The sequence below is a fragment of the Acanthochromis polyacanthus genome, chromosome 1 (assembly GCF_021347895.1).
Source record: "Acanthochromis polyacanthus isolate Apoly-LR-REF ecotype Palm Island chromosome 1, KAUST_Apoly_ChrSc, whole genome shotgun sequence".
Taxonomy (NCBI): domain Eukaryota; kingdom Metazoa; phylum Chordata; class Actinopteri; family Pomacentridae; genus Acanthochromis; species Acanthochromis polyacanthus.
In genome coordinates this window covers 19,583,387-19,610,657 of record NC_067113.1, presented here as the reverse complement: position 1 = coordinate 19,610,657, position 27,271 = coordinate 19,583,387, and the positions used below count along the sequence as shown (strand labels likewise).

The following is a 27,271-nucleotide window of genomic DNA, read 5'->3' as shown; positions in this document are numbered from 1 at the left end:
TTTATTTGTAGCTGAGAGGCTGATTGACAGCTGTCTGTTTACTCATTTGCTTTGCAGCAAACAGAGGGACCCAGTGTTCAATGCAGGTAAGAATTTACAGCTGTTTTGTCTGATGTTATGAGTTTTCGGGCTTTGGTAGACCAGGATGCTCAGTGGCTCCCTGTGTCAGTCACGGTTCAATGCATTTTTAAGAATCTATTAAAAGCAAAAATGAAGAATTATTCGAAAACGATGATATGAGTCAGTGCCTTGAACTGTTGTCTGTACCCAGAGAAGCACTGAGGACTTTACTATGCGATTTTCTGTCCGAAATATCAGTGTTCGACATTCATTTGTCTCCTCATCCATTCACTCACAACAGACCATCTCATCACTACAGCTTCACATTGAAATTTGCATTCCGCTTTTCTTTTTAACCAGCTCTCTCTGCATTGTCGCACAAACTGAGTATTTTTTCCTTAAATTCAGTGAAGTTAAAGGTCAATTGTAATATTTTTATAAGCAGCTGATAAACCTTGCCCCTAACACTTCTATTGAAGAGGTTCAGGATAAAGCAGAATTTGGCTGCTCTCTGTGAATAGATAGCGTTCCCATTTCTGTATCTCTACAGAGAGATGAGCGTGAAGTTTACAAGACCCATTCAGAAGTCATTACTTCTTTAACTGTTAGAATGAGTCTAAAATACTGGAATTTCATTGAGCTGTCTTTATCTGCAAACATAACCTTGTCCAGATTAGCTCATGAACTCTGAGGCAGATTCTTAAACTCTTTTCAGAAGTCATCCATAAAGTAAGGGACACACTGCACACTGCACCATAGACAACACACACTAGAAGCCTTCCATAGAATTTCTAGTTTATATTGCTGCGCACCAGACAAGTGAACCGAATCCTACATAGTTTATTCTTTGAATGAAAAGCAGGAAATGCATTGTAACAAGACAATGGCACCGAATATGAAATGAGACAAGTATTGATTAGAATTTCCATTTCCAGCGTGCTATTGATCTTCGTGTAAATTGAACTGCTGTTTTTCCATTTGGTTTACACACCTGGCTCTGAATTTCTTGGATTAAGGATGCAGAACGAGACAAAGCTAAACAGACTCGCCTGATATCTGTGTATATTTTGAATAGCTCAGTGCAGCAGCTGTGTATAAATATTTCAATGCAGTCAGTGTCTCCAGTAATTTATCACTTTTTACCATGTGACTGTTAACGATTTTTAAATATGTCAGAGTTGGAAAAAAAATGCCACATGGATAATTGTTAGCACTGCACACCAATTACTGGACATTTGAATTCATTCTGGATCAATAATCTCTGTCAAGGCTGCACAGGCAGGACATAAACTACCACTGTGCGACAATTAACCAATACAAATGAGAATTGCAGTGGTAATTTCTGCCAGTTTTATGCTTGTCCTGCAATACATGAAGAGATTACATGCCGAATGGTTAATTTACTTTTGCATACTTTAGTATTAAATGAAAAAAAAAAAGATCTCTTTGTTTGTTTTTGGCTGAACAAGGAGGAGAAATGGAAACTACAGGGTCAAAATGTAATCACATAAGAGCACAGAGGAAATTAGCATTGATTTATTTCGAACATTAAGGAGAATTACCATCAGAGACAGAAGCTGCGCTCATGTTAGCAGAGGTCAGGATGTGAGGAAGCCTTGCCACCCCTCACCTGGTGCTTGTGTGTCTCTCTGTGGCCTTTACAAGGGATGCGACGTGTGACCCACTGCAAAGGTAGGCTGCCCCCTCCCCCTAATGCCCCCCGGCCTCCACAGCTCTCTGGACACTGCAGATGATTCGTTCAGACCTCTGAACACCTTTAACTTCAAGTTGCAGTGTCAAAACAAAGGATAAATTCATCTTTTATTGTTATATTTTAATACATATTGCAGATTTTTCGAAGATTTTACTGGTGTAACTTTTGAGATTCCCTTGCATTGAGCAGAGAGCTGTCCAGACAGGGGCAGCAGTGGGTTGACAAAGCGTGTGTGAGAGCTGCCTTCCCTGTAATTGTTTTGAGACCGAATTAATTAACGCACAAACATGCACACAGCCCGGCTAACCTCCACCGAGTGCCGTGTCAGAGTGCGATTGCAGTGTTTGCAGTTCACTTGTTGTTTAACCGCAGATGAGGCGGCTGCTTCACCAGACTTGGGTCTGTTTGCTCACAGCCTCACTCACGCTCATAGGCATTTAGTCCCTGTCACCATAGTAACAACACAAAGACTACTGACACTCGCTTCCTCGCAGTCGCTTTGAGTTATTTCTGCGAACTCTTTAAATCCTCTGTTCTGAGATTCCCCCCTTCGGTTCAGAGCAAGTAGATTTGCTGCTGCTCTTATTGTCTCCCTGCCTTCAAAATGAATATTTGCATTACTGACACAGTCTCTTTTTTCTGGGTAGTTCCTGTTTGATTTTTCAGCTTGTAGTTCTTTCTCACACCGTCTGAAGTGTCGTTTGCTTGTGTGTAGTCCCCCTCAGCGGGGTATTGACAAAGCTGCGAAGAATTTTGAAAGTCACACAGTTTCATTTCTGCACCGATATACTGTTGTTTGCTTGATTTGTTACAGGAGAATTTAATCATTAACGCAAACAGCACCTAAGATAATTGGAATATTTTGTCAATGAAACCCACCAACCCCATTAATTGTCTTGTGACCTCTTGCATGGGTCCCAATCTTGAGAGACTAATTTTGGAAGAAAAGAGGAAACAAAAAACTAATTTTACTTAAATTAGTCAAGCACTACTTTTTAATAATATTTCACTGTTTAATGAATGCAAATATGCTGGTGCATTATCTTAGGAATCAGTTCCCCTAGTTTCCTTTTTATAGTTTGTGTCTTCCTTTTACTGAATGTGACACAAATGATTAAATACATGTGTCTAACTTCTACCAACCTGCTCCACCCTCTACGTCCTGCTTGTCCTTGTTTTGCCCTCTTGCATCCATCCGGCCCTGACATCCTCCGCTACCCCTCTCCATCATCGGCTCCTCTGCTCTTCTTTCCCCCATCTACGTTATAGTCACAGTACAGATTTACCTCAGCCGCTCCACCAAATCAACGGGAGCAGCAGCAGCCCTGCAGCTTCGGCTGTAACGACCCGTTCAGCTGCCAACCCCCAACGACCCTCAGACAGCAGCAGGGCCTTCGTGGCCAGAAAAGGCGGAGCTGCCAAGGTGTCGACGGTCAGAAAGACCCCGAGTTTTAACCTCCAGTTGAGGAAGTCGGGGAGTCTGTCTTCGTACTCTCCTCTTGATACACCCAGCTACCGCAGCCCCATTAAGTCTCCCAGCCAGTACTTCCAGATCTGTTACTAGATCATGATAAAAAGATTAGCATCATAGCAAGAAGAGAAATCACTTCTTTATTAGATATAATTGTTTATTCCAGTTATCGAGCTGTAATAATGTCCAAGGCAGTAAATACAGAGCCAAAAACAAGGTCTGTACAATAAAAACAGCGCAATGAGGTGTTAATCACTTCATATGTTCCATCATACCAAAGATGTGCAGAAAAATAACAGCATCGCCTCATAAAAATAACAAAACAAGCCCAACTTCACCTATAAATCCGTTAATTGAAATTAATAGTCTTCCCTTAATGACCATATTTTTCGTCATAAATGTTGAATTTTGTTTGTTCGGGTTCCCTTGATGTTTTCTGCATGGTTTATTTTTCAGTGTTAGCATGTTTGAAATTGATGAGGATTTCTTATTATCCCCCATTTCCAAGCTTGGATCTGTTTTTTTTTTTCTTTTTAATTATTTTTTTATTTTATTTCAATAACATTTCCGTTGCTCTGCTTGTGTCTGCATTTCATGTTTGGTTAATCTCTGGCGTGAGCTGAATATTTATGACTTGTGCAAAGTGTTTGCCGTTTATTTTGTGCTCTTTGTTGTCACCGAAATGTGTTTGAAATGACTAATAAAAGTCGGTTAAAAGGCTGTTTGTGTTTGTAAGTTCTGTCATTTTCTGTCATCAGCTGAGTTTTCATCACAGTAAAATGAAAATCCCATCTCATCATTCATCACATCACTGCATTATCCTGCAATCTTGTCATACATTCAATTCTTTCACCCTTGTCATTCAGATAATTACAATTATGTATTTATTTATGTGTGTGCACTTCTTTTATACTGAAAATTATGTTAAAAAAGTGAAACCATAAGTCTGATATTTCCAGCCATGATTCATATGTGTGTTTGTGTTTATATACATTATCTCACTGACTATTTCTGTTGCCTTTTCTAGAGGAAGGTTATGTGAAAATGTATTTGAAGGGTCGTCCCATCACCATGTACATGCCCAAAGACCAGGTGGACAGCTACTGTCTGGAGGCCAGAGCGGAGCTGCCCAGCAACAAACTCAAACTGGACTGGGTGTATCCTTTTCCCGCAGCTTGTTTCCAAAAAGAGAATATAAAACATTGAGTAGAGATAGAGCTTAGCTTGAGTTTTTTTCTCTCTCCAGTAATAAAAAGTGGAAATACAGCTCTACTTCTGAGTTGGAAAGTTTCGAAAAAGTAATCGTCTGGGGGAAAATAAATCCAGAATGTGATGTGTGAGATGTGAGAGCGAGAGTGGAAGCTACAAATGTGTCTTGTGCTTTCGCTGCTTGTCAGAGTAGATCTGTTCAGATGTTCATTTTCGCTGTGTTGTGCTGCCGCTGTTGGAGCCGAGCTCATCGCCCTGCAGCCTGCAGTTAGTAATAACCTGAACACGGCTGGCAGGCTCAGGCACAACCAGTCAGCAGCTCCTCTTGTGCCATTTTATTTTTATTTAGTGCTTGGGTTTCTGTTTTTTATTTCGTTTGTTGATGAAGGAGTGAATGTGGAGCGTTGTTCAGTGTGGCAGAAACCAAGAGACGAAAAGGCCTAAAGGGAAAAATAGAACAGAAAAGCCTGAGAAATAGATATGTGGGCTGCACTTTCTGTATATACTGAATCCATTATGAACTGCATTACAGATATGCACAGTATTATGTGACTTTGGGCACTTTAATATGCATTTAATGTCATTTTATTAAATAATGGCCAAAAATGAATATTTACCTCTGGTGCAAAATGGGCTGCACAGTGGAATAGTAGTTAGCACTTTTGCCTTGCAGCAAGAAGATCCCGGTTCAAATCTCGGGGTGGGCCCGGGATCTTTCTGCATGGAGTTTGCATGTTCTCCCTGTGCATGCGTGGGTTTTCTCCGGGTACTCCGGCTTCCTCCCACAGTCCAAAAATATGCTAAGGTTACTAAATTGCCCGTAGGTGTGAATGTGAGTGTGATTGTTTGTCTGTATATGTAACCCTGTGACAGACTGGCGACCTGTCCAGGATGTCCCCTGCCTTCGCCCGAGTCAGCTGGGATAGACTCCAGCACCCCCGTTACCCTAGTGAGGATAAAGCGGTGTATAGAGGATGGATGGATGGATGGATGGATGATGCAAAATGTTACACAAAACTGGTGCAAGTGTAAACAAATAGATCCTTAAAGCCCTAGTTGTTGCTTTAATCCCTAAAAACACTTTTAGGATGTTTTTTTCATGAAAGTAATCCCTTTTTACTTTCAAATGGTAGAGATTTAATCCATTGCTTCCTCTAGAATGCAGAGAACCAGAGTAGTTTTGTACTGTAAAACATTGTGGCAGGTTGTATTAATTCAGACATACATGCTCCAGTCAGAAACTGATTCTGAGCAAGAATAATGACACAGAAATCCTGCAGTTTGACAGGACTGGTTCTTTAGATTTGTTACGAATGAAACCCAGGAAATCTGAATCAGGAATTTCAAGGTGGAAATCCTCAGCCATGCTCTTGACTGCTTATATCACAAGTAATGTCTCCTAGCATGTAAAACCATGAACATATTAACAAGGACTTGAATTTCACTGGAGGGGATCTTTTTGGCTCTTAGAGTCACAACTTTTGCTTTATTCCTTGACCCTTTTAATGATCAGCTACGGTTACCGCGGTCGAGACTGCCGCTCCAACCTTTACTTGCTTCCCACTGGAGAGACGGTTTATTTCATCGCCTCCGTGGTCGTCCTGTTCAACGTGGACGAACAGCTGCAGAGACACTACACTGGACACACAGACGACATTAAATGGTGACGACACAAGCAGCCCAGATCTGTTACCAACTCACAACATGTTTTATATTCTTGCATTCTTATAAGTACACAAATGCATACGAATGTATTTTGACACCACATCACTTCAGTAGAATAACTAAAAACCACTGACATACCAGTTTAAACCCTGTGTCAGACACGCTGTATTCTAATATACAGCCTAATTACCTTGTTTCAAAGTATGGTTTTAAATTTAAAAGTGTATTTGTGGGACAGTGTTCAGTGGGATGAGAGTAACCTTGAATTGCCGCCACAGTTTTAATATTACTCTCAAAGGCTAATAAAAGTTCAGTTTCCTAATCAACACTCTGGATGACAGACCAAAAGATAGATCGCAGACACATTTCTGCTCCTTTGAAGACAACAGTGTTTGAACTTTACACATCCTACGAGTGTAGCTACACCGCCGTACCCGACAGGGCAGGAATTTATCTTAATATGTTTCATTTCCCCTTCACACGTTGGCACAGACAGCGTGTGGTATAGCTCCAGTGAATATCGTATTCACAGCTTTAAAAAGCTCACTCACCTAAATCCAGGCTTTCATGTTCTGTGAGCGCGCTGCTCATCTTTATTCAAACGGTCCTTTTGATGTCAAAAAGGCTTTTAACCGTTTTCATGTCTGTGTTTCGCGTCTGTCTCTTCGCCAGCTTGGCCGTCCACCCCGATAAAATCACCATAGCAACCGGGCAGGTGGCGGGAACCTCTTCAGATGGAAAAGTAAGTGAGGTCTCCTGTTGATATTTTACCACTTTTTACCACCGCACCTCTGATTTGTTCTGAAGAATTAATGTTTACTGAACCGGTTCTCTCTCAGCTTTCACATAAATTGACTGAGGGCTTCAATTCCAGTTGTGTCGCATCATACTGATGATTTGTCTCTGCTGCTGTTGTGCTCATGTTTATGTGTATTTTTTTTCTGGCCACAGCTGGCTCCTCATGTTCGCGTGTGGGACTCTGTCAGCCTCAACACCCTCCATGTTCTGGGAACTGGTTTCTTTGACCGAGCGCTGGTCTGCCTGGCTTTCTCCAAGTCGGTAAGGAAACACCACTGACTCACTTGAAGAGTTTAAGGCCGTTGCTGACCTTTTTCTAGCTGTACCAGCAGCTGTTTTCAGTCTCTTTATGTGTTAATCTTACATTTGTGTCTGTTTCAGAATGGAGGAAACACTCTGTGCGTTGTAGACGACTCCAATGACCACGTCCTCTCCGTGTGGGACTGGCAGCGAGAGGACAGACTGGCTGAGGTTAAGGTGAGTTCACATTTGTCGATGCTGTATCCGTGTCGTTGTGTTTGTTCTAATGTTCTGGATCAACCGAGATTCTTGCTTCATGTTTTTAGTGCTCCAACGAGTCAGTGTTTGCTGCAGACTTTCACCCGACAGACAGCAACATCGTGGTGACTTGTGGAAAATCCCATCTTTATTTCTGGAACCTGGAGAAAGGCATGCTGGTCAAGAAGCAAGGACTGTTCGAGGTATTAAACCAGACTGTTTCTTGCATTTTAGGTTCATGCTGTGAAGCATGATGCATAAAATAAATCACGACAACCTGTGGTGAGCTTCGAGTTCTCATGTAGCGACGTGGAAAATCATTAGTAGGCAAAGAAACTGAAGCAGCACATGTGTTTTTTGCGTTTGTTGCAGAAACAAGAGAAGCCCAAGTTTGTGTTGTGTGTGACCTTCGCAGAAAATGGAGATGCTATCACCGGAGACTCGAGCGGGAATATCCTGGTGTGGGGAAAAGGTACACGCAGTTCCTTTATAGAGAGCCACTGGCAGTATGTGAAAAAGATGAAATCTGTAAGGTAGATGCTCACAGAAGTAAGTCTGTCAGCAGGTTTTACAGGAAAACAGGCAGAGAAAAACAAAAAGTGTGCGAGAATGCTGGTGTAGTCAGAAATAGAAAGAAACCGTGCGGCTTCACCTGACTCGTCGGTCACACTTGAGTCAGAGACATGAATAAAAACCAGGGAAATGTGAGTGTGATTCTGAATCTATAAATGGTTTTGTGGTTAGAAGCTCAAAGCTATCTCATTGTGGCGGACTAGTCAGAAGATCAGGGGTCAAAAAATGGAGAAGATGCACCACTCATCCTCTGTTTCAGATACAAATCCTCTCCGTCTCTGTTTTATCTATTGATCCCTGTCTGTCTGTCCGTCTCCACATCAGTTAATCTGCCCTCCTCCGGCAGTCGACCTTTTTGTCTCTGACAGAACCTTTTCATCCATCTCATCCCATCTCTGTCATGCAGGAACTAATCGCATCAGCCACGTCATCCAGGGAGCTCACGAGGGCAGCATCTTTGCTCTGTGCATGCTGAGGAACGGCACGCTGGTGTCTGGAGGGAAAGACCGCCGGCTCATTTCCTGGGACAACAGCTACCAGCAAATACAAACAGTGGAGGTGAGAAACCAAAGCACTCCGAGGCTACTTTCATAAAAAGTACAAATGAAGTTTAATATATTACACATCATTAGAAAGATGAGCTGATTTATCCGTGCTGTTAAAATGACTTGACAGAATGTGTGTTTTTAATGCTCAATATGTCTCTACAGCATCCTAATGATCTGCTTAAAAGCACACCCTCCATTAATAAAATGTTAAGCTGCACATCCAGCTCCTTTTAAAGTAGGTCTTGGTCTGTTATATTAGCCAGAAATTGCACTCCAGCCCGAGGCAGCAGACTATGTGTTCTGAATACTGCATCATATCATAAATATTACAGAGTATGAGATGGATTTCTATGCTCTCAATGAGATTCATGGATATTTATAGCGATGAGACTTATGGTTCACTTGTGACTTATCTGCTCCAAAGAGACCACATTATGCAGCGAAACATTAGTCGGTGTTTGCTGTTATGGTGTTGGATTTCAGGTGAGCTGTTTTTTTATATGGTTACTGCATTTTCTCTGCAGGTTCCTGAGTTGTTTGGTCCCATTAGGACCATCGCAGAGGGCCGAGGGGAGACGGTGCTCATCGGAACCACCAAGAACTTTGTTTTGCAAGGCAGTCTGGATGGAGAATTCATGTCCATCACACAGGTAGATGTAACAGGCTCCACTTTTAATCAGACAGTTACGAGTTTTCTGACTGACAGACTCATTTCTTTGGAGGCCAAGGGGTCTTCGAATGTCTTGTTTTGTCTGATAGTCCAAACAGGTTCAGTTTACAATGAAATAACAGAAAAAAGCAGGAAATCTTCAGAAAGAAGCTGGAACTAGATGGCGAACTGTTCTGTTCATCAGCCAATCCACGAATTGTCGCAGCTCTACTACAATCTAATCTAAACAGTTTTTTTAAAGGCTGTAAATGGACAAAATCTATGCTGCTGTATCAGATGAGGAATTAATAAGAGTATGATGTATGAAAATATAACTTCTCCTCTCCAGGGTCACACCGATGAGCTGTGGGGTCTGGCTGTCCATCCCTGGAAACCTCAGTTCCTGACCTGTGGGTATGACAGGCAGGTCTGTCTGTGGGACTCCAGCTCTCATCAGCTCATCTGGGCCAAGAACATGGAAGTAAGTTTAATCAACACTGCCCCCTGGGGTCAGCCGTGGGCATTACAGAGCACACAAGCTTGATATCTTTCAGAAACAGGAGATGCACATTTAGCAAAAAAAAGGCACTTTTTTACACTGAAATGATCAGAGCAATATGACAGCTTCAATTTGACATGAATTTGGTTAATGACAGTCTTTTTCTTCCCAGACTCCATCCAGACATGGTTTATGACATGTATTTCTTATTAGATTTATTTACTATTTGAATAGTAATTTGTGTCTGATGTGATAAATTTCAATGATCCAATTAAAATGTTTTTAAAAATCTTAAAGTTACATCTATGTCTTCCTAAAAAAAATGTACAAATTTCATACTTTTTCATGAAAATGTTTAAATGCTTGATACAAGATGTCTCTTTCTGTTGTATATCACACTTTTTTAATATGAATCCTGGACCATGATTGGCTCCAAACTAGCTGTGATGTCACAAATTTATCCTCACATGCACATGTCTTAAATTTAAGACGTAGAGTAAGAGTTTCACTTCAGGACATTAAGGTGAAAAGAGCTGTGTATCAACCTGCACATAAATCAATCTACACAGTAAAGGTCAAACACCCAAGTAACATAACAAAAATCAAAACGCATTCATGTGTGCATGGGGGCTTTAAATATTCTTCTTTTTCTGACAGGATGCCGCTCAGTCGGCAGGCTTCCACCCCTCTGGATCTGTGGTTGCCATAGGAACGCAGACTGGCAGGTGCAGATACCATCACAAAAACATAATTTTCTATCTATTCAGATTGCAAGCTTAAAATACAAAGTTGAAAAACAATATTGGTTTTGATTATTTAACTGAGAAAAGCCAGATTGTTGAGCAGTCTGTCATCGATCCCGCAGGTGGCTGGTCCTGGACACTGACTCAAAGGATTTAGTCACAGTGCACACAGATGGGAACGAACAGCTGTCTGTTATGCGCTATGGGCCAGGTATGTTGGTAGCAGGGTGATACTCCTGAAAAACATACTACAGATAATAAAGACACTACTAATGAAGATCAGCTATTGATATTCTGCTAATAGTATGTAGAAATTAGTTTGAACTACATTTAGATATTAATTTAAATCAGATATATCTTTCCACATGCTGTATATCAAAATAATAGTCTAGTTTATGACCCGACATCTGCAGACATTTACATTTTACTTTCTTTCCTCATTAAGAATCTTCCTAATTCTTCGTTTTCTTGTTTAGATGGTAACTTCCTGGCCATTGGTTCCCACGACAACTACATCTATATCTACGCTGTGGCAGAAAATGGGAGGAAGTACAGTCGAGTTGGGAAGTGCTCAGTGAGTGTTTGTGCATTCATATTCCCCCTCATTCATGGCTTTGTTATTTAAAGTTCCTCCCCCATTCAGTCTTATACAGGGTGACACAAAAAAACGGGAACTTTTTAGCAATCCAATAAAACCAAGAGTGATGGAAGAAAAATATTTTATTCATAGTAATTGAAACCTTAAAACATGCCATTTAAGAAACAATGATGGAATTTTCTTTTTTTAAAAATTACTTCCTGTAGATGGCGTCCTCCTGTACGAATGCATTCTTGAAATCTACCTGGGGCTGTCTCAAGAGTAAAGTGTACACGACTCGACCAAGAACTCTGGATGAGTTAAAACAGAGAATTCAGGATGAAATTCACAGTATCCCAGCTGAGATGTTGCAGCGGTCAATGAGGAATCTCAACAGCAGATTTCAAGAATGCATTCTTACAGGTGGACGCCATCTACAGGAAGTAATTTTCAAAAAATAAAAATTCCATCATTGTTTCTTAAATGGCATCATTTAAGGTTTCAATTACTATGAATGAAATATTTTTCTTCCATCACTCTTGGTTTTATTGTATTGTTAAAAAGTAGCCGTTTTTTGCATCACCCTGTATTTAGTTCCATCATCAGCTCTGTATTTCAGTACCTGCTGTCACTGAGTTTATACAAAGAAATGGCGAAATGGTAAATAACAAGCAGCTCATGAGTCATGTGCTGATGTTTCTGCATTGCATCAACATTTCTAGAATTATTTCTGGTTCTTGAAATAGCATACTGAATCCACTGTAGATATAACATGACGTGTGCTGTTGTGTTTTTCTAACTTGGTGCCTCTCTGTCTGAACCCAGGGTCACTCCAGTTTCATTACCCACCTGGACTGGTCAGTGGACTCTCAGTACCTGGTGTCAAATTCAGGCGACTATGAGATACTCTACTGTAAGTGCAATCGCTGTCCTCAATGTCTTTTCACTGCCTGTCCCATATTGATTGTTTTGAATCTGTGTAGCATGACAATGAAGTCATGCAGGAAAAGGCTGCGACAGATGCAAGCTTGCTGATTCCTTTGTTTTTCTCCTTTTTTCGGTGCTCCTAATCACTATAAAATGTTCTGTGTGTGTCAGTCATGTGCAAAATTATGATTCTAAAACCAGTCCAAAGGCAGGAGGATAGTAGCATTTACCTGAATACTCAAAATTTTCTAATCCTCTACAAATACCTTTTTAGGTGTCGAGATTTTTCTGTCACAGTTATTTGGAGCTGACATGTGTTGACATGAGCTGATTTTTTTCTGTGAAGAAAGTGTTGAAAACCTGTTAAAAACATTTCGACATGACATCCAGCTTATTACAGTGAGTAATGAGACATGAACGTATATGAATATGCTGGTTCCTGGCACAGCTGGAACACGTCTAGTTGTTTCAGATGAGAGCCTTTTGCATTAGGTGTTTTCATCTGCTGTTTACTCTAGTTTCAAGCTCAGATGAACAAACACCACCTCACATACATCTGTGCACCAATTAGGATGCAGCAATGTGCAAAGATTTACATTCTAACCAGCTTTCCAGAGCTATAAGTCACTACACTTGTATGGCTATGCTAGAGTAAAAGCTAAGTTATGCTAAAATGGCTGGTGCATTTATTTTGTGCTTGTTTTTCAGGGATCCCATCAGTGTGTAAGCAGGTTGTCAGTGTGGACATGACCAGAGATATTGAGTGGTTCACCTACACCTGCACTTTGGGCTTCCAGGTCTTTGGTAAGTGAGGGCTTCTTCCCTCTCACTCCTTCTTTAGGTGGTTGTCTTTTAATGGGTATTCAACGTTTATTTTTATTAACATTTTCGCTTCTATGTGCTTCTCAGGCCTGTGGCCCGACGGTTCAGATGGCACCGACATCAACGCTGTGTGCAGGTCCAACGATAAGAACCTCCTGGTTACTGGAGACGACTTTGGGAAGGTTCATCTCTTCTCATATCCATGTTCACAGTTCCGGGTAAGAAGCTGTATTCTATCATACATCTCAATCCAAATAGATTATTGTAAGATGAGCATGATGTCACCTTGTGGCTTGTGGATATTATTTTTTTTAAAAACTGGATGTGGTGAGGGAACACACAGCTGCAACTGATGAGTCACATGTAGCCCCCTCCTAAAGCTGCACCCCCTGCTTTACTTGGTATTTTGCTCTAAATAGGACCATAATTAAAAAATTATCATCATGTTGTATTGAAGGAGACATAAAACCAGTGATTAAAACCATAAACTCATTAGGAAATGTGTACTTATGTAATGAAATCAAGTGAGAAGTAGCATCACTTTCACACAGACTTCTATACAAACAAATGCCTTCTTGCGTCCGCAGGAGTCGCCCCCTGCTAGCTGCTAGATAGAATGCAGGTTTAAGTAATTTCAACATTGGTGTCACATTTCAAACCCAGAAACTATGTCTGTCTTTTAATTACAGCCCTCGGTAATACAAAAGAAATCAAGTTCTTTTGTAACTTTAAAGACAAAATGATGACAAAGCTACTTATTTTTTTTCTTCCCAGGCTCCCAGTCATGTTTACGGCGGCCATAGCAGTCACGTAACAAACGTGACCTTCCTGTACGACGACGGCTACCTGGTGTCGACCGGTGGGAAGGACATGAGCGTGATGCAGTGGAGGATAGTCTGAGCAAGCAGGCAGGCACAGATACTGTCAGCTTCGTACGCCTGCTGGGGCCTGAACCCAGCTGAAGCAAACTCATCTGAACCAAACCAAACCTAAATGAACTGACACTAAAAACGAGAAGAAGTAGATCTGAATGAACTGAAATGAAGTGATTTGACAGAAGAGAAACTTGTGTCCGGACGTTTCCTTCCTGATCTGCTGACAGATCCCAAATGAGATGAACTGTTGGAGGTGCAATGTGCAGCTGCTTGAAATACAAAAATCCAAGTTTCTCCCTTTTTCTTTCTTCACACTACATGTTAAAAAATGAACTCCCTCTCACGTACTGTAGCCTTGTCACCAGTGACACAAGACAAACAAATCAAACGGATCTAATCCAACTGAACAGAACCAAAGGCTCTGACTTTACTGACTGCGTTTGTACAGTTTGGCTTTCACTGTTCTTGTATAGTGCACACTCCTGCCATAGATAATGGACTGAAGAGGTTTGTTTTTGCTGCCTGTCAGATCTGTTCCAGGCTGAAGATCGTCGAGCTGGAGATCCAAGAGCATTGCAACAGAAACTGCGTGTGGAAAGAAAGTACATTGTGATTTTCTAATTGTAAAACTTTCTTTTATTTTGTATTTAACAACTCAGGAAAGCACTAGTGAAGCAAGACCCTGTTCCCCTTTGGTAACACTGACATATCCGATACAGCCTCCAGCGGCCCTAAAAACGTCTCACTGAAGTTTTCAGAGCAGTTTGAACCACGGTTAATATTAGCTCCAACTGTTCTGCAACCATTGATTTGCTAGCATTGACTGTTGTGTATGAAATCGACCTCTACAGTTCTAGGAAAAAGCTGGATTTTAGGGGACATAATAAATAGTTACAGCGAGGAGAATGCTGTCAATGAACAAGCACCATTTGGAGCGATAATTCATTTGAGGGCAACACAGGATCACATTATCTGGATTCATGATCTGCAGCAAAAATTATCTGCAAGTGTTTGTGCTTCCAGGTGTTAAAAAAAACACCTTTCACTTTATTTATTGATTATAAGTCAAATCCTTCACTGCCAGTTTCATTTGATTTTCTCCTGCAATGAATCCCTGTTTAGTCCTAAATGAGTGAGCATACTGAGAGGCTTGAAACAAATCAGAGGAAAATGATTACACACTATTTGAAACTTTTTAAAGATGAGATGTCACGTGCTTGGTTTTATTCTCCTTTTGCCCTGAGTGCGAGCAGAACCAAAATCAAGCGAGTTTTTCAATGATGTGAAGCCCTTTCAGATCTTTCTACATTTTCCTGCAGTTCGTGAAGGGGAAGGACGAGACCACTACACTGTTACTGTGTGATTGTGCTGCTCAGATGTGCACCTTCAGTCACTGGCAAGATATTTAACTGAACTGAACCCTCTCCTGGGGTGTTTTTATTTTTGTTTTTTACTATAATGCACTGCTTCTGCCTGATACTGCAGGTCTATTGAGCTCATTGCCACTCAGAAAATACTGGAGCTTTTCATAAACCGAAGAAACAAAGGAGAGCTTACTCACACATGCATGAATAAATCTGATTTCTTTAAGGTGATGTTTGTTTGGGGGGGTTGGTTGAGCAGATTTTCGTGTGAACATAACTCGTTATGTTGCTTTGAAGTCCTGCAGGTTGTCGGAGTTATGAGGAAGAGATCTTCTAACAGCAGTGATTTTACAGGCTCCACTCCACAGAGTGAATGTAACATGGCTTGTCTTACTCACCACTTAACATCTGCAACAACAAAAAAGAAAAACCATTGACATCTGTCTGGAAGTAAATGAAACATGAAATTCCTATGAGGCTGTGTCTTATAATTTCCTCTTTATTACCCTTTATTGTTTTTTCTTTCATTTTATTGAGCAAAAAAAAATCCACAGGGAGCGTTGGAAATAAGATACACTGTTACAGAGCAGCACTACTGCTGGTCCAGCCGGGTGGGGTTGGAGGCGTCACAGGCCTGCGTGTGTGCGTCTTGGCCGCAGGTTGGCAGCATTGAGCCGGACAGCTCCCTCCACCTCCTCCTCCTCCTCCTCTCCGTATTAGCATTTTTTCCCCCAAATCTCTCCCAGCGCACCAAAACACTCCGAATGGGAAGAAAATATGGCATGAAGGAGGCGGCGCACCACCGTTCACCGTCTAGCACCGAGAGCGAAGAGCGGCGGAAAACATGGAGTTAAGGAGGCGCAGCAGCGTGCGTGGAGAGCAGAGACAACGGAGCACAAAGCGGATGGAAGAAAACGCTCGGCTTGTCGCTTAGCGTTCCTGTTGGGCTCCCCCCTTTTTTTGTTTCCTAAACACGACTCATCATCTTAATATCGCTCCAGACGCACGGACGGAAGGGGAACGCAAGGTGGAGGCTTGATCCGAGCCTTATAGCGGACGGCGCACACCCGAAACAACGCATCGACCAGCCTCATCAGTGCCATCATCTCCCGGCTGAATCGAACAAGAGGGGAAAATGAGGTAAGCCGCGGCCAGCACCATGCGCTCCGTTTGACGCGTCATGACAGATGCGCACCGACACTCAGCCCTCCACCTCCGGGTGCTACATCTGCATTTTGCCTTCCAAAACAGAACCGCGTCGTGAATGACTGCAGCATCTCTGGCTCTTTTTCACCTTGTAAAAGCAGGATTTCTGGCAATCGGAGGCCCACCCAGCCGGCCTCAGCTCCAAATACGCGTCCCTTTTACAGCTCCCTCTTTAGTCTTTACACAAAAGGCAGATCATTTACACAATCTCTGCTCTTTTGGCTTCTATTGTCACCGCCGGACCCGCCCAGTGTATTGAATGCAGGATTCAGGCCAGTGTTAATGTTGTCATGGAAACGACAGCATCATGTATTTCTCCATTTAAAAGCAATAGAGTTGAATAAACGCCGGTATTGTTAAATATGACTGATGCCCTGCCAGTGTGAGTGGCCGGAAAGGGGGGAAGCAGGATAAGTGAGGGGGCTTGTGTCCATCGCAGAAGGAGGGTGTTTATTCTGGTGGTTGCCAGGCAGGTTACCAGACCCCCACCCCTCCTCCTCACACACCTACATAAGCCTTGATGGATCCATACATGCACAGACTGAGCCTGCAGAAGATGAGTCTCCTGTTAAATACACCCCCATTCTATATCTGAGTTTATGGATGGTATTTTAAGCTCTGATGCTGGTATGCAGAATGCGCTGAGGCCCAACTCTACTCCAGCAGAAGCAGTCTCTGTATTCTGTTCTATTTCTGAAGCAGCCCTTTTCTATTTCTTCCCTGCTGCCTGGTTTGACTCCTCCATGTCTCCGTAGCTGGAGCCTGCACCATTCGGTTTTATGGCTTCAGATTTACCCTGACAGCTCTCCACAGATCCAGTGCACTCCGTCTCTCTTCTCACTCTGCTTCCACTGTAGCTACTGGTGTTTGTCTGCATGTGTGTGTGTGTGTGTGTGTGTGAGAGAGAGACTGTCTGGGTCAGGAGTTGTAGCATAAAGCAATCAAAGAAAGAACAAGTTGGCAAAAATAGAAACCCATAGATGCTGCCACACCTGGATATATTACATGAAGTGTGTTATCACAACATATCCTGATCCAAATGCTTCACTCCTTTCCTGTGGCCTCACCCAACCCACAGCCAGCAGCTCAACTGTTTTGCTCTCAGACAGTAAACATGTAAGATTCATATCTTCCAGTCCAGTTGGATGAACATGCCGTTTCCTCTTTTTCTATAAAGCTCTGCTGCTTGTGTCCCGTCCTGAGTGTTTATTTTTGCCAGAGGCCGATCTGTTCTTTGACTCAAGCCCAAACGGGAAGTCTTAAATCTCCACAAAGCAACAACAAGGTGACCCGGCTCTTCTTTTGCAGGGTACGGAAAAAGAATTTGATTCAATGAGATCATTTGTGCAGCCTCACTGCCTCCATTGCAGCATTTATGTAAGGGTGCACATGCATTTTATGTATGTGCGTGACCATGTTCATGCACGTGCACATAAGTGTGTGTGTGTTATTTTTAGTCTGGCGATAGTGGTTTCATTATGTGATGCTGTCAGACTGGTTGCTGTCGTTCGTTCGGTGGGGTTGTGGCTACTTTTGGACGCTTGTGAGCGTTTGAGAGCGAGGCGGGCGACATGTTCGGTACAGAGGAGGGAAAAAATAGACGAGAGAAAACGGCAAGATGTCTGTTCTGTGCTATTAATGCAGGATGATTTGTGAAGCGCTTGTTGTGGTGACTCATCGTGGGAAAGGTAGAATGAGCGAGTGCAGCCACTGTGAGGTAAAATGCTGAGTTATGCGCCTTACTGCAGGCTGCTGCTGCCCTCTGAGCTGATCAGAGTGCAGCTCCACGTGAGCCAACGTCAGCGCAGTCACAACACTCCAACCCTCCAGCCTTTCATTGACAGAATAATGAAATAATTAAGACTGGAACCGTTAAACTCAGGGGGGGAAGGAAAATGGCATTTTAACAACTACACTAGTGGCAATACTGTATCTTGAGTTTAAGTACAAATACCAGAAGTATACTTTTTCAATATTTCATGAGATTAGATAATCTTTTATCTCTCCCCACGCCAGGGGAAATTCACATCGTTACAGCAGCTGATGTAACAATAAACACAATATTTATAATATGTACGTAGATGAGAAATGAGAATTAAAAAGTACAGTATTGACACACTGTAAACAATACAATATAAAGTGCCTTAATAATAAGTTTAAAAAGTGCAAAGATGCAACAGTGCAAGAATTGCTGTGTAAATTTTATGGTTTGGGATAATATGACGAGTCCAATTTATGTTAACATCTGCTGGTGATTAACCTGGCAATAGCCAGATTAATAATTGTGTAGTACTTGATAGTACTCCACAATATCAATCTGGGACCGCTCCATGTAAATCCGTTTGGAGGAAAGAGGCACGGATTGGACAATGCAACAGTATGTCCCGCCTCTGACAGGTTTGTTTTTAGCCAATCGCGGGATCTTCACAACGAGCGGAGCCAATTGGTAGATTAAACTCTTACCAAAACCCGTAGGTAAAAAAGCACAAACATCTTTACCATCCAGAAATGCGCAAAGCGCCTCTCGTTGTTCTTCCTTCAAAGAAGCGATAGGAGATTCAGCTAAAACTGACTTAATAGCAGCATCTACACGATCGTTGTCCTCCGTTGCCATGTTTGTTTTGATCTACTGGCGCTTGGTGTCGTCTTCACACCCGGATATCCTGCTCCACACACGAATACTGCTGCGTGATTGGCCCATGCCAACTTGGCTCTGTACGAACAGTGAATGCGGGAGCGGAGCAAGATGGTTTCTTGAGAGATTTGTGAACTCACAAATATCGCGAGAAATCAACTTGCTGGCAAGGTTAACCAGTGATGCCGATGTTGTAAAATCCTACATCAGATAATAAATATGGAATAGAGATAGAACGATTATCGGCTGACTATTGGTATCGGCATTTTTATCAGCCAATTATTGATGAATTAAATGTGCTACCTCAGGTCTGATGGTCTCTGTGTGTCGTCAGTCTGTGGTGTTTGAAATATCTCTCAAACAGGGACAGCACAAGAAACACAAACCATGTAATCAGCTACAACATACAACAATAATTCATAATGATTTAAGATCTGGACCTTAGTGAGCAATAATAGTGATAGAACAGTAAGAGATTAACAAAATAGAGAAGAACATGAGATGTAACTGAAGGAGACAAACTGATCAATCTCAGTCGATCCCACATAAACACACAGTATCCGAATTTAATCGCTCCTATTTCTATTTTGCATATTTACCTCCGCCAAGGAGGTTATGTGACACCCAGCGTCTGTCTATCTGTCTGTCTGTCTGTCTATCTGTCTGTCTGTCTGTCTGTTAGCAAGATAACTCAAAAACGCCTGGGCAGATTCACATGAAATTTTGAGGGGATGTAGACTATGGTAAGAGTAAGAGCTGATTCAATTTTGGTGGCAATCCGGAAAGGATCCTGGATTCTGGATCACTTTGAATTTTTGAGTATGTTTCAGTATGTGCTCCAACGTATGACAAAAACATCATAGGTTAGTATGTCGTCCAAGAAATTGGAGCAAAATGTCCAGATAGCTCAACTGGTGAAGAAGGTGATTCATAAATAGAATTGTGTCAGAGATGCAGGTACGATTCCAGCTCATGATCCTTTACTGCATGGGTTTCCTGTTTTCCTCTCTATCCTTGGCGGACGTCTGCACTCTCTGAGTGCTTTTCTAGTTAGTTATAGTCGCCCTTATTGATGAAGAAGTCTAGTTATGAATGTCAGGTTCTCTAATATCGCATGTTGTTAAACATTATATTTAATGTGAATCAGCTCCAAATATCGGCTGTCTGCCATTTTTTTGATTACCAATAATTAGCATCAGTATCGGCCCTGCAAAACCTTTATCAGTCGATGCCTAATAAGAAACATAAACATGTTTAACTAGAGGTTCTTTATATTTAATTCATGCATCAGACGTTAAATGGTGTCCAAAGCACAACAGTCACATGAGCAGCAATTCTAAATGTTCATGTAATCTGTTGTTTTCTGTCTGATTTCATACATCTCACACAATTCTTGGCCATGAATCTGCATCACGTGTCCTTTTGGCATGATGGAGGTCAAACAGGCCGCATCACGTGACCCCAGCACATACTGTGAGAGGCATTTACAGCTCAGCAAGGCATTGTCTCTCACTCTGCAGGTTTCGGCATGTTTATTTCCAACATTGTTTTACATATGGTGTTGTTCTACGTCAGCTCACTAGTTCTGTGGACACATTTGCACAACGTGGCGTTTTCATTGCCAAAAACATACGTTAAGTTCTGAGGCTCCACCAGCTGCTAGCTCTGGATGCACATCGGTGCTTCATACAAGCCCTGTTTTTGAAAAGAAGATTATCTTGTGTTTCTCTGACCTTTCTGGATCCATTGTTGACCCCAGGATCTGATGCATGTTTCTTGCTATTTTCTAAACCCACAGAGCCTCGTAATCTTTCAGTGGACTAGATTGCTCTTTGTTTGTTGCCCTACACCTCAGCTCACAAAGAAGCTTAATAGTCTAAGTGTGCTTAGGCCAGATGCACCACCAGTTGAGTTCAAATTCAGACAAATCCACACAAAACACCCCACAAACATTGCATTAAATCAATGAAAGCATTGTTGCTCGGAAATAAATCTAATCATTGCATCTGTTCCTGCAGAGAGCTGGAATGTCGTGTCTGTTATGAAATCGGCGCCGAATGAATGAACTGGTGTGTTGCTGCTTTTTCCTCCACTGTAGTTAATTGGTGATTAAAGGCTGTGACTGAAACACTGTAGAATCTATTTAAAGCTTCACCCCTTTTTTTCCCCTGAATTTTTCATGGTATAGAAAGGCGAGAGTAACGGCGCTGCTGTTTCCTGTACGGGCTGGCATGTAATTTCCATCCAGTGGAAATGATTCCTTGGAGGTTGAAAGGCGGCAGTCCAATCCTTGAAGCAGAGAGAGGTGACTGGTCTGCTCCGGTCACATGTTCTCTCTCTCTCTCTTGCATTCCCTTACTCTCTTGCAACACTCCTCATCTCCCTCACTCACTTCTTCTTCCCTCCTACTCTCTCTGTGTGTCTCAGCCTCATGTCTGCTTTGCTGGCGTAGTGGATTTTTTTTAAACTTTTTTTTTTTTAGAGGATGTGAAGAGGGGAAAGAGTGAATTTACTTGCAGCGCGTTGGACAGCATGTGCAGTGCTCTCTCTTCTCAGGCTGACACTTCCCCCTCTCCTCCATAATCTCCTCCTTTATACCTCCTTTCATCCCCTGCCTGAGGACTGTGCTGTCTTCTCCAGCGACATGTATTCCCTGGACGATTTCGGGTAAGGCAACATGACTCCTCATCATCACCTCTGTGTCTCTCCTCGGTTTTCTGTGCTCTTTTGGAGCTGCATGAGTCAAACTGAGATTGGTTTTGGGAGGGATGATGTTGCTCCTTCTCTCTGTAGTGTTTCTGTTTAAAGCCTGGCTCGGCTTTCAAACCGCAGAATCCGTGTGCTTCTAGAAATAGCGCTTTGTAGGATTGTGTCAGCAAGAAAACCTGCATTTCTCCCTCTATTTCTAACTTTACCTCTGGTTCTCAACTTGTACATGAGTTGGAGGGAAAATTAGGGAAAAAACGGGAGAGGAAAATCTCCTGTAGGAGTTGCTGACTTTCTCTCGTCTGCCTCCTTCTTTCCACCCTTCTGTTTTCTTTGTAGCCAGCTGTTAGCAGAGGAGTCTGATTGGTTGCCCTTCAGCAATGTTTGATTGGTTCAGTCTTTTTCCTGGGAAGAAAGAACGAGTTCCTCGCTGGCTGTCAGTGTGTCTGCTCAGCTGCTCTCGCTCGTTCGCAGGAATGATCCCGTCTGACTCGTTGCATATGTGTGTGTGAGAAGGAAAGACAGGAAGAAAGGGATCGAGAGCGCTAATCTCTGAATGGCTGAATGAGTTGGACTATCAAAAGCCAGATGATGACACGGATAGAGGGGTCTCTTCATAATATGGCCCCGGCAGATTACAGCGGTTGGTGGTGATTTATTGGAGCTCAGATACAGATGTGGAGCAGAGAGGGGGCAGATGAGATAACATCAACGCTTGACCACATGCATTCTAGTAATCTGCTGCAAAGTACATTACACTGCAGGGAAAACCACTGTGTCCACTATGAAGCATAATTCCTGATGTTTTCATCCAGATCTTCAGAACTGTAAAGCTGCCACTTGCATGAGTGACAGCTCACCCCTTTATTCCTCATTTTCTTGACGTTTCAGCTGACAGACCCATAATCATTCTCATTATTGACATTGGATGCAAAGAAAAATACGAGATCTGCAGGATTATGTGTTATTCTCTGAATGTAACATCAGAGAATTGGATGAAACAGGGTCAGGATGCTGTTCGTTCTACCCCCATTGTGTTTCACATCCAATGAAAGATTCTCCTCCAATTGGAAGTGGCGGTTCCCTTTAAGGATCAGGATTAGCGGCACGACGAGGACTGGGTAGCGCTGAAGAAGGTGGAACGATGAGTGGTGGGGGAAGGGTGACAGTGAAGTGGGGGTTGCTATCCATATTGTACCGTATGTGTCGGTGACAGTTCGCCTGAGGTGCAACTGGCATCTACGGTGCTACGAAATGAATAAGTGATGTCATTATGAGGGTCATTGTGTTGATTCTACTGTTGCATGCTATAGATACACAACCACAGACTACCTCTTTACGATGACACAGTGATTCTTGATCAGCTTTTCATCAAAGAACCCTTAAATGTCATGAGAGATATTGATATTGTAAATCAATATATAACCAATGTGTCAATATTACACTGTAGTTTTGACTGTTGTTGGTTAAACTATGTGCTGAACCATCACATCCACTTTATGGATTATTATTCTACACATTATTATTGTAGATTCCTCCTCAACCAGTCTAGTTGTGGATGAGAAAAGTCCTATCATCTAAATCCTAATGAATCCTCTTTAAATTTGTAAAAATTTTTAAAATTCAGGAATTTTTATTTGATTTTCCTCATTTTTTTTTTGGATGCCATTAACTTCCAGTTTTCAAGTCTATACAGAAGACATATTTTCAACAAATATGTGTAGCATAAATTGACTGTAAAAGAATCACAAAATGATTGCAGTCACCTGATCACAGTTGTTTGATAATTTTGAATAATCATTTCAATCGTTTCTATTTATTTGTATAAAAGCAGCTGGATATAACTAACAGAAATGGAATATTTTAATCACTATCTCAACCTAAATTTTGCCTAATTGCACTCTTTTATGGCTTTATGGTTAACGGCACCAACTGGTTATCAGAAGGCGTTTGATGTCTGCCATTCTACTAATTAGTTCTTCTAATTAACGTCTTGAATTTAGTTGCCAAATCAAACATTGCAGAGACTCTTGTGTGCACTTTGTGGTTTTAGGCAGAATGATAAAGGAAAGCCTAATGCCTTTAATGAGTTGGATTTGCAGCCAAAAGTCATCGGTTGTACTATGACAAATCTAAAGCTGATATTATATTTTTGATGTTCCTCTACTAGAATTTCAAGATAGTGACAGTTTTGTTGGGATTGTGATGTATTTTTGTGGAACTGTCAAACAACAGGATCAGTTATGTCTTACAGAAGCTATCAGAATAAACTGGAAGTCTTTAGTGTTTTGATCTACTGCCCCTAACATGAGTATATAGTAGCTTGCATATGTTACCCGTATCTGTATGCACCGTGATGATGTGGAGAAATCCACAGGATCACATATCCACTTCACCATCATGTGTAATTGCCAATGTGATCACTTGCCCTGGGGCAGTTTCGCTGTTGCCTGTTATCCTTTTATAAATGTTAGTGAGCAGGCAGTGCCCCCTCCTCGGGGCACAGCAGAGCCTCGTCTGTCGCAGATCGAGCTTGTTAACATTTGCCCGGCCCGTCGCAGCGACGTCCTGCCGTCCAGCTGGGCGCTCTGAGCCTCAGACGAGCCAGCAGTAATTCTGCTTGGCACGGGCGTTGCTGTGAACCCCGAAAAACAAATCGCTGGTGACTAGCGCTGCTGTTGAACCAATCCCTGCTGACTGTGACCCTCATTTGACCAATGACAAGTGGCATTTTCTAATGAGCAGCACCGTGTCGCGTCCCTCGGCGGAGTGACTCTGTTGTTTGCGTTGCCCGTTCAGCGTGGCATATGAGGTCAGCTGTTAGAGAGGAGGCCAGTGAACCAGAGAGGTCAGAGTTGAAGGGCTAATGTTCTCTCATCGTTGAACTGGAGGAATGCCAGTCCTCTGTCCTAACTGTGCATTTAGGAGAAGGATGGGTTCACTGAAGCCTGCAGGACAACACTGACTATAATATAGAGAGAAAATCTGATGATAATACTTGGCTCATAGTAGACATTTTTACTCAGTTATCTGACGATCGGTCTCCATTTGTCTGTCTTTTTGTGCACATCATTACTCAAAAACAGAACATTGGATTTGGATGAAATTTTCAAAGGCAGCAATATGGCTTATAGTCTGGTCTAGTCCATGTAACTATGACAACAAGTGAACATTACATCATCGCCTGCTGATGTTCACATGATTGCGATCCTGCTACATATCCATCGCTATGGACTTATCGGGACTTGCCTGTTGGAAATGATACGACTGAGCAGCCTTTTCTGAGTGTCTTTCTTGTTATTTATGCATTTGTTATGTTTTCAGGTTGTCTGTCCGTCCCCATCTTGAATGTGATGTTTGTTGAACACCGTGGGGGAATTTCTTCAAATTAGGCACAAACTTTGACTCGAACTTAGAGATGAACTGATTAGAATTTGGTGGCCAAAGATCACTGCGTATGCAATGCATATTTTTATCCAAAACTCACAAATTTCACACAAATGCTAAATATGAGATAGTAGATCGTGGCGATAAATTTATAGGAATACGTGCTGGCAACGGAAACTTCATCAATAGAAAAATTGTGCAGTAGAATGTTTGATACTTTCACCTAAATACTGCTGTACATCTAGCAACTGCCATGAGAAATGAAGTCACAGCTTCAATTGCTTTAACAAATCCCAAGTGTGTCTTCTTCCTGGATCATTAAAAGCTGATCATGGATGCTCAGATAGCTCAGCTGGTTGAGTGAGTGACCATGTACGCATCAGCCTGGGTTTGATTCCAGCTCACGGCCCTTTACTGCATGTCTTCCCCCTATTCTTCTCTCTGCCTATCGAACAAAGCCAACAAAAGTTTAAAAAAAAAAAACCCAAACTGATCATAGCTCGACAGTGGAGCCCTTCGCCCTCTGTCACTCTCTGGAGACGCACTAGTCTGCAGCCATCTGGGCCTCATTCATCACCATCCACACCTGCACGCCTCCCCTGGTGGAGGTTGCAGACAGCAGGGACCCGTGGCAGCACTTGTGAGAACAGCTTTATAGTTTAAAAAACACCCATGACCCTGTGTCCCCCATCACCTCACCTCCACCAGCTCTGATCACTCTCCGTGTACCTCTGGTATTGGCTTGCTGTAATGTGGATCAAGGTGAATTCATTCTTCCATTTTCTATTAAATTAATATTTTTATACACCACTGTTCAAAAGTTTGGGGTCAATCAGACAATTTATATGTTTTCCATGAAAACTCACACTTTTATTCATGTGCTAACATAATTGCACAAGGGTTTTCTAATCATCAATTAGCCCTTCAACACCATTAGCTGACACAGTGTAGCATTAGAACACAGGAGTGATGGTTACTGGAAATGTTCCTCTGTACTCCTATGTAGATATTCCATTAAAAATCAGCCGATTCCAGTTAAAATAGTCATTTACCACATGAACAATGTCTAGATTGTATTTCTGTTTAATTTAATGTTATCTTCATTTAAAAAATGCTTTTCTTTCATAAATAAGGACATTTCTAAATGACCCCAAACTTTTGAACGGTAGCGTATGTGAGTTATTTATTTGTGTGCTTTTCATTGTTGCGCTAGCATGAAACAGTGTACATTATAGTTCAAATTAAACCTTTTTTCTGCTGGTCTTAATTAAAAAATAAGTAATTAAAAATATTAGTAATCATCCAAAATTAAGTATCTTAACTTGATATTTTTTTCTGCTGTATTGCCCAGCTACTGGAGGACATGATGAGGACATTTTGTATCCTAAAGGTGAAAGGTCAAATCTGGACACACATGAATGGATGTCATTTTGGTTTTTATTGGGCAACTGACAGTTGAGGTGCAGACAGGAAATAATGGGCATGATATGGACATGGTTAAGGAATGCTGTATTTATGTGGCTTTTGTCTTTTCGATCAAACTAGAGAGAACTCCATAAACAATTTTTTAAAAGGTCCTTTTTAACTAGCTTTCAAAGAATAGTGACCAAGAAATGCACCACAGAAAAAAACTATTATATATAAAAAACCTGTGAAAATCTGGAAGCAAGGATGCAATTATATAACGTTCAAAAACGGTGAAAAATGGTGAAAAACAATGGAATGCATCTGGAAAATAATTCTGTATTTAGCAGATTCAAATACAGTAAAACTGTTTAATTTTACAATCACATGTTGTTAAAGATTAAAATTACTATTTGTAAAAATATAGATTGTGATGTAGGCATTATGTACAGTTTAGCTACTTTTTTGTTTTGTTTTACTGTAGAGTAAACAGGCACATTAATACTTTATTTTCAGGACTTTACTAGATATCTGGAATAAAAAAACATGGAAAATTGGTAAAACCTTTTTATGGGATTTTATTATTAGTTATCTGTAATTCAACAAAACAGAATAGATCTGTATATTGCTCATGAAATTTCTGTTAACAGGAGTTCTTTTTTCAAAAAGTACATTTTGTGGTGAGGACAAATACAACACAGACACTGATGCACTGAGCAGCAAGTCCACGGTTTGAATCCTGGACCGTTTACTGCATGTCTTTCCCCGTCTTTCCGTGAAGGTACTGGTTTTTTATAGACCAAGACATGTCTTTACACAGACACAAACTAAGAGTCTACTACCATACTAGCAGCTCTGTGAGGCTGTGCTTATACACACTGCTGCTTTGAACTAAATATGCTCACAGTGACGATGCCAACACGCCAAAGTTGAACACTGCA

General features: G+C 41.7%; 2 protein-coding genes across 10 annotated transcripts in view; both read left to right on the top strand.

Moving 5' to 3' along the window:
- eml1 (EMAP like 1) overlaps nucleotides 1–15,463 on the top strand; it is a 43,601-nt gene extending 28,138 nt beyond the window's left edge. For 6 of the 8 annotated variants that reach the window (XM_051958204.1, XM_051958166.1, XM_051958104.1 and 3 more), the window contains 19 exons: nucleotides 58–86; nucleotides 1,726–1,752; nucleotides 4,273–4,402; nucleotides 5,968–6,117; nucleotides 6,792–6,861; nucleotides 7,071–7,178; nucleotides 7,299–7,394; nucleotides 7,484–7,618; nucleotides 7,788–7,887; nucleotides 8,395–8,546; nucleotides 9,061–9,186; nucleotides 9,535–9,666; nucleotides 10,342–10,409; nucleotides 10,550–10,638; nucleotides 10,904–11,001; nucleotides 11,830–11,917; nucleotides 12,640–12,735; nucleotides 12,841–12,971; nucleotides 13,528–15,463. In XM_051958204.1, the coding sequence (XP_051814164.1) occupies nucleotides 58–86; nucleotides 1,726–1,752; nucleotides 4,273–4,402; nucleotides 5,968–6,117; nucleotides 6,792–6,861; nucleotides 7,071–7,178; nucleotides 7,299–7,394; nucleotides 7,484–7,618; nucleotides 7,788–7,887; nucleotides 8,395–8,546; nucleotides 9,061–9,186; nucleotides 9,535–9,666; nucleotides 10,342–10,409; nucleotides 10,550–10,638; nucleotides 10,904–11,001; nucleotides 11,830–11,917; nucleotides 12,640–12,735; nucleotides 12,841–12,971; nucleotides 13,528–13,653 (1,951 nt within the window). In that variant the 3' untranslated portion in view covers nucleotides 13,654–15,463. The remainder of the gene's footprint in view (nucleotides 1–57; nucleotides 87–1,725; nucleotides 1,753–4,272; nucleotides 4,403–5,967; nucleotides 6,118–6,791; nucleotides 6,862–7,070; nucleotides 7,179–7,298; nucleotides 7,395–7,483; nucleotides 7,619–7,787; nucleotides 7,888–8,394; nucleotides 8,547–9,060; nucleotides 9,187–9,534; nucleotides 9,667–10,341; nucleotides 10,410–10,549; nucleotides 10,639–10,903; nucleotides 11,002–11,829; nucleotides 11,918–12,639; nucleotides 12,736–12,840; nucleotides 12,972–13,527) is intronic. The other 2 variants (XM_022221558.2, XM_022221601.2) reach the window with 1 other exon arrangement.
- Nucleotides 15,464–15,640: 177 nt separating this feature from the next.
- evla (Enah/Vasp-like a) overlaps nucleotides 15,641–27,271 on the top strand; it is a 41,942-nt gene continuing 30,311 nt past the window's right edge. The window contains exon 1 of one of the 2 annotated variants that reach the window (XM_051958407.1): nucleotides 15,641–16,132. In XM_051958407.1, coding sequence (XP_051814367.1) covers nucleotides 16,128–16,132 — 5 coding nt within the window. In that variant the 5' untranslated portion in view covers nucleotides 15,641–16,127. Of the gene's footprint in view, nucleotides 16,133–21,254; nucleotides 21,501–27,271 lie in introns of those variants that run through there. The other variant, XM_022221621.2, reaches the window with a different exon arrangement.